This window comes from Quercus lobata, chromosome 4 (assembly GCF_001633185.2).
Source record: "Quercus lobata isolate SW786 chromosome 4, ValleyOak3.0 Primary Assembly, whole genome shotgun sequence".
NCBI lineage: Eukaryota > Viridiplantae > Streptophyta > Magnoliopsida > Fagales > Fagaceae > Quercus > Quercus lobata.
Genome location: NC_044907.1, coordinates 67,596,597 through 67,603,651, shown reverse-complemented (window position 1 = coordinate 67,603,651; position 7,055 = coordinate 67,596,597). Strand labels below are relative to the sequence as shown.

General features: G+C 34.9%; 1 protein-coding gene across 1 annotated transcript; it reads right to left on the bottom strand.

Annotated features, from left to right (window-relative positions):
* Positions 1 to 4,768: 4,768 nt before the first annotated feature.
* On the bottom strand, positions 4,769 to 6,850 carry LOC115985672. The gene is made up of 3 exons (XM_031108589.1): positions 5,975 to 6,850; positions 5,636 to 5,908; positions 4,769 to 4,843 (listed from the first exon to the last, which is right to left on the bottom strand). The coding sequence occupies exons 1-3, from the start codon at positions 6,848 to 6,850 to the stop codon at positions 4,769 to 4,771; spliced, it is 1,224 nt and encodes a 407-aa protein (XP_030964449.1).
* Positions 6,851 to 7,055: the final 205 nt, after the last annotated feature.

The following is a 7,055-nucleotide window of genomic DNA, read 5'->3' as shown; positions in this document are numbered from 1 at the left end:
GTTTAATGAACATTTCCTCCCTCTCCACATAAATTGTCATTTCTTAATCTGTTAACATTAGTCGTTTCATATATGATAAGAAAGAAATGGGAGGTTTTGTCTTTTTTATGGTTTTATTATTATTTTTATTTTTATTTTTTTAGGATAGCAGATGCACGGTCTAAATTTGATTTAGAAACCTAAGTATTTTTTCTTTATATAACTTATGTGCCTTGGCTATAGAAATAAAATAAAAAAACAAAAACAAAAACAAAACTAATGTGACTTGACAATAAAGTATTCATATTCTATTTGCAAGAATAGAGAGGGATGAGATTAATTAGAGTCATAAAAAGGAAGATAAATGGATAGAGGAAGAGTGATATTAAAGTAGATAGTAGTGGGAAGATGAAAAGGTAGAAGGGAGGGAGAAAGGTTGGAGAAATTGTAACAATAATTGTTGGAAAATGAATAATAAGAAGATAATTTAAAAGATATGATATTTTGATTGTTAAATAATGGATTTTTTAATTCACCTTAAATGAGTAAATGTTGAAAAAATTATAAGAAAAATTGTAAAGAAAAAGAATAATGACATGATCACTGATATACTCAACTAGGGTGTAGCAACAATAGATGGTATACATAGCTTTTTAATGATATAGATGATATGACTAAATTTAAATGTTGAATAAAAAAAGATGAGAAGAAAAAGAGAAAAAAAAAATACACAGCAATAAACACCAAATTAATCAAGTCGTCTTATGTAATAGAATACCATTATATTCTTATATACTATTTTTTATAATGCAGTATGATAACATTTAACAATCAAACGTGATTTAAAAATCCAAGTATTTTTTTTTTATATAACTTATGTGCCTTGATTATAAAAACCAAAAATAAAAAAAAAAACAAAAAACTAATGTGCCTTGACAATAAAGGTATAAAATTCTATTTGCAAGAATAAAGGGGAATTGTTGATTGTTCAATCTATTAGTAAATATTAATCTCATGAGAGCTTTGATTACATATACATACTTACTAGTTCCTATACAGGTGATGCCCAACAGATAATTTATTTATACTCAAAAAATTCAATTGATTAACTGAGACTTTTTGTGGCATACTTTGAGTGAGAACAGGGATGTATATTTTATAATCATGTGGAAATTTGATATTGGGGTGTTTCATGTTTGTACCATGCTATCATGTAAGTATCTTTAAGCTTCTGATATATATATATATATATATATATATAGAGAGAGAGAGAGAGAGAGAGAGAGAGAGAGAGAGAGAGAGAGAGAGAGAGAAATGAAGCAAATCAACCAAAAATTACATATTTCGTATGTTATTCTTACTTTACTCACATATTTCATTCGTTGCTTTACTCATACATTTTATATGTTTTTGCAAATTTCAATTGAGGTGTATATGAGAAGGATGAGGCCCGCCACAAGAGTTGCAGCAACATGGGTCACGATAGCAACATATTGGTTGCCCTTGTGTGCTTCCGATAAAAACTAAGAATGCCATCAATACAACCATAAAAACCTTCACAACAAATTGTTTTTTGCCTTCCATTAACACTTATTCTTGAAGTCTTAGTCTTCTTCAATGGTAGAATGAATATATGGAACTAGCATCACTAATTGAAAATATTTGTGTTTATAAATAGGTGAAAAAATAATTTTGATATGGAAACTCTTGGGAACGCACTAAAGAGCTCATTTATTGAATTTTCGTTTTTACACCCTTATTGAAGAGTTTAATGAGCGCACTCTCTCTCTCTCTCTCTCTCTCTCTCTCTCTCTCTCTCTCTCTCTCTCTCCACATTAATTTTCATTTCTTGATCCCTTAACGCTAGCCATTTATTATATGGTAAGAAAGGCTTTGTCTTTTTAGGGTTTTATTTATTTATTTGTTATTTTTCTTAGGATAGCAAATGCCTAGTCTAAATGTGATTTAGAATCCTAAGTATTTTTTATTTTTATAACTTATGTGCCTTGACTATTAAAAAAAAAAGATGAAAGAAAAAAAAAAAAAAAAACAAAACAAAAACAAAACTAATGTGCCATATCAATAAAGGTATTAGAATTCTATTTCCACAAATAGATATGAATTGTTGATTATTAAATCTATTAGTAAATATTAATCTCACAAGAACTTTGATTATATATACATACAAGTTCCTATACAAATGATGCCCATTATGCTCAAAATATTCAATTGATTGGCTGAGACTTTTTTGTGGCATACTTTGATTAAATCAGGATGTATATTGTTTAATTATGTGGAAGTTTGATATTAATGAACTTTATATTTTGTTTTGTGGACATCTTTGCACTGTTATTTTCTTGATTTGTTTCCTTATAATCCTTCACTAATGAATCTTTATTAATCTCACTATTATATTGAGTTTTTCAGATAAAGGAACCTGCTGGCAAGCTAATTCAAGGTTTTCGTGATTGCAAATTTGAGTTTAAAGCTCAAAGGAAAGGGCTTAATCAATTATGTTTTGTTAAGTTGTGAATTTCCATAGGTGTTTTAATGGCATTATTCTGTGCCAAATTTATTGTAAGGTGTAATTACACATAACCCACCTGTGGTTTAGGCGAAAATCACTTTGCCTACCCGTGATTTGAAAAGTATCACTTAACCAATTTGAGGTATGTTTCCATCAATCTCCGTAACCAACCTCAGTCCCAGGTATTATAAAAACGCCTCTTAACCCCAAAACACAACATAACACGAATGGAAACACCCAAAACTCAGAAACTTTTCGAGAGAGAGACCTGTGGTGAGATCAACATATTCTTCGTGGTTTGGAGTGTCTGGGGGGGGGGGGGAGAAAATTTGCAACATCGATGCTAGGGGAGGTAGTTTCGGTAAAGAAAATCAAGGTATTTGTGTCTGTTCTCGATTTAGGGTTTCAGATTTTGTTCAAGTGCTAACTTACTGTGTGAAACTCTAAATTTGGGCTACCTAGGAATCATGTTTTGTTGATATGTCTTCATCAAGTGGTAATTTCTCGGGTTCATGTGGGCATATGTGCAATGAGCAGACTTGTGTTTTGAGAAAAAGTTTGAGTTTGTACAATTTTCGGAGGAGGTTCTTGGGTCGTAGCCATTATAAGGTTGGTCCTAAGTGTCCTTTCTTTTTTTGGCTTGATAACCCAACCTGTCCTCGTGGGAATGAAACTGCACCTTTGACTCTAGGGAGGATGTTTAGGCTTCAGAGTGCTCTCTCCAACTTGCCAATGAGAGGGAAAGGACTGCTCTGGAAATGGTAGAAGAAGTTAGGCAAATGGCAGAGAAGGCTCTTGAAGAGGAAGCCAAAGCCAAGGAGAGGGAGAGAAAGGCTCGAGCTGTCTGTGCAAAAGCTAAGGAAAAGGCCATGTTTGCTGAAGAGAAGCAGAGAATGTGGAAGTTTGCATGCATTTTGTCATGGATCTTTTTTGCTATTGTTATGTTGTTGTTGTTGTGTTTTGGCTCAATTGAGTTCTCTGGAGTGAAGAAACCTAGGTTGTTGCCCTAAAGTAGTTAATTGGTTAGTAGAGATAGTTATGGCAATGGTGTTATTGAATTTGCATTGTAATAGCACTAGCCTACTGATGTAATGTTTTGATGTGTCAATGAACAAAGAATTAGTCAATTATTGAGAATTGTTTTGTGCATACCATACCAACTATTCAATGAAAGAAGTATTGGTCATGCACTAGTCTCTAAGCATATAATGAAAGAAGTATTGGTCCATTATCAATGACCTACACATACCATAACAACCATTCCACAATAACAACTTCCAGACACTCTATATTGAAAAAATCTACTTGGACACAATCTGTAGTAGCAATAAATAAATTTCCATATAATCCAGTTTGGACAAATAATGTTCCATACAGTTACCTGCACATACCATAACAACCATTTCACAATAACAACTTTCATACACTCTATATTGGAAAAATTTACTTGGACATAATCTGTAGTAGCAATAATAAAACTTCCATATAATTTGGTTTGAAAAAATTATGTTCCATACAAATTGTTTTGGACAAATAATGTTCCATACAAACTGAATTGAATAAATACCACAACTTCCATACCATAATACCACAGAATTTCAGACCATAATAACAACCTGGAGTGTATAATAACAACCTGAAATGTATTGTAACTTAACTTTTAGTAAATTACAAAAAAGCACATTCCAAGGTCGGCTACATATATATATATATATATATATATATGTATATGTATGATAATTACAAAAAGGTGATTTTTTTTTTTTACACTAATTGATAATTACAAAAAGCCAACAATGGTCTTCACAAAAAACACTAGCTGTAGGCCCACATGTTTCCACTAGCTTTACTCCCAATACTGGCATGCATACCCACTAGCTTCATTTCTTGCCTTTACTCTTTCCACCCACTGAATTCATTTTTGGTGGCCTTTGTGCAGCAAGCTATTCTCTAGTCCTCACACCACCAGTGCTTTTATTTGCAGGTGAAGGCTACAAAATAAAAAATAGATCCACTTGTTAAAAAATATCTCAGTCTACACAACCATCTAGGAAAGAGGTAACTCAATTAAGTTACCGGTGAAGAACTTGGTAGGGTATCCCAGGTCTCCCTAGGTGTGTGAAACTCTGGCTGTGAGAAAGAGAACCATTCTACTCTCATGTGAGATGGCCTAGCTTGATTTCCTTACTGTGAAGCTTGATTTCCTTGCTATGAGGATGAACGCTGAGTGGCAGACCTCATGTTGTAAGTCTGGGTAGGCTGCTAGGATGGTGGCTGGGGTGCAGCCTGAGGTGCAGATCCAGATCTGGTACTAGGTGCAGGCACCCCACCCCTTACCTGTAACAAAACCAAGTTTCAGTACATTAATATCTTTGTAAGTTTAAAAACAAGTTTTTTTTTTTTTTTTTTTTTGCCATTTACATCTCAATTACTTACAGCTTTTTCTCTTTCAAGCCTCTGTCTCCTCTACCATGGTGTCTCCCTAGTGATGCCAGCCTTGCACCCTCTTGAGTTATGCCCTTCCTTTTTGCATTTCCCATACCTTATAGGTCTATTCAGCCTACTTGCTTTGTAAGGGTTCCTAGGCTCATCAGGAGCCTTCTTTCTTTGCATGGGTGGCCTGCTTGGTGGTTTGTATATGTGAGGTGCTAGAGAAGCAGGTTGTCTAGTCTTAGCCCATTCTGACTGGCCAAGCATGGGAAGAAGTACCTCCTTGTATATCTCCGTGTAAGTTTCTTTGTGGTAGTATGGGTGGGTGTAGGTTTCTGGTGTCTCAATGTTTGTATAAATGGCATTTATGGCATGTTTGCATGGAATGCAATTTAAGTCCTAATACCTACAGCTGCATGTCTTCTTGACAAGATCAACTACATGCCTCTCATGCTGACTAGCTACCTCATAAAGAAAATTGTCAGCTGGGGTAGAACTAAATGGCTTGCTTTCAACCTTCAATTTCTCCAACTTATCTTGTATGCTTGGACACAACTTTCCAACATACTTTTGTATCCCTTCCCTTTTTGTGTAAAGCCTAGTCATAAGTCTAACCTTAATCTACTCCAACATTGCTAAGATAGGCTTGTCCCTAGACTTTAATGTCATTGAGTTAAAAGACTTACTCAAGTTATTTACCAAACAATCTGTTAAGGCCCTAGGAGTGAAGTGTGACATTGTCCACTGTGCAGGTGCAATGTTTGTAAGATACTCATATGCCTTTTCATCCAAATCCTTTACGTGCTGCATGCATCTCTCAAACTCTCTTACTGTTGTGGTAGCAGCACACCTCCACAGTGCATCCTTTAGCTCCAATCCCTTGTGATCTACTTTGAAGTTGTTGTAGATATGTTTCACACAGTATCTATGCTCCACAGTAGGGAATAGTGTCTCTATTGCAGGTATAAGCCCCTGCAAATAACCAAATAAACAAACAAAACATGTTAGTTCATGTGTAATTGAACAAAACTTGCATACCTTTTGCCTATCAGAAATGAAGACCAACTGAAGCTCCTCTGGCCTCCCTATATCATCAGCAAAAATTTCCAAAAACCATATCCAAGACTCCTTATTTTCTTGTTCCATAACAACCATGGCTACTGGAAAAATGTTGTCATTTGCATCCTTGGTAGTGGCAGATAAGATTTGCCCTCCAAATCTGTGCTTTATGTGACAACCATCTAAACCTATAAATGGCCTATATCCAATTAAAAATCCTAACTTCTGAGCATTGAACCTAACATACATCCTCCTAAATTTTGGCTGGGAAGTCTCATCAGCCATTTCTGTCTGTAGTATAACCCTACTCCCCTTGTCTACAGTGTTTATCATTTGTGCATATTCCCAAAGGACAACATATTGCAGTTGCTTATCTTCATTGATCAAATCCTTTGACTTTCTCTTTGACCTATACACTTGGTTTACACTTAGGTCAACAAATAAATTTTGCATCACATGGTTGTGTACACCACTCACCTTCCATTTTGGATTTTTGCTAAAATCCTCAATGAACCTTTTAGCAACATAAACTGATGTTGCTTGGCTATTTTTAAAAGACTTGGGGCAAGAATAGTCATTTGTCAAGGTCTTAATATGAAATGTTAGCTCTCCACTTATTTGAGATGCATAACATCTCCACCCACACTCATTCTTACAGTGAACTGATATCTTGGTTCTCTCATTAAACTTGAATTTGATGTCAATAGGTTTTTTAATTGCATACTTCCTCAAAGCAACTCTGAATACCTTTGTATTAGGAAACTTCATCTCCTTCTTTAGTACAACATTTTTCATGTCACTTTTAGCATTAAACTCTGGCTGCTCAGGTACCTGCTCATCATTAGACCCATCCATGCTTACCAGGTCATCTTCAAGAGCTGGCTTAGCCCACTCAGGTCTGCATGGGGTGCATTGCTTGATTCTGGGGCTATATTGGGAACATCACTTGATTTTGGAGCAAAACCTTGTGGAGCTGAGTTTGGAGTAGCAAATATGTCATCACTAAAGTCATCCCCCTCTAGGCCTTCATATAGCCAATCATCATCATTATCTCCTTCAA

What these genes read in the sequence shown, in the direction of transcription:
- LOC115985672 (XM_031108589.1), bottom strand. Translation starts at nt 6,850, where the DNA reads ATGGATGGGTCTAATGATGAGCAGGTACCTGAGCAGCCAGAGTTTAAT. An exon ending in TCATTTCTGATAGGCAAAAG is followed by an intron (nt 5,909 to 5,974) that starts GTATGCAAGTTT and finishes GGTTATTTGCAG; the next exon opens with GGGCTTATACCTGCAATAGA. An exon ending in GGGCCTTAACAGATTGTTTG is followed by an intron (nt 4,844 to 5,635) that starts GTAAATAACTTG and finishes GTTTTGTTACAG; the next exon opens with GTAAGGGGTGGGGTGCCTGC.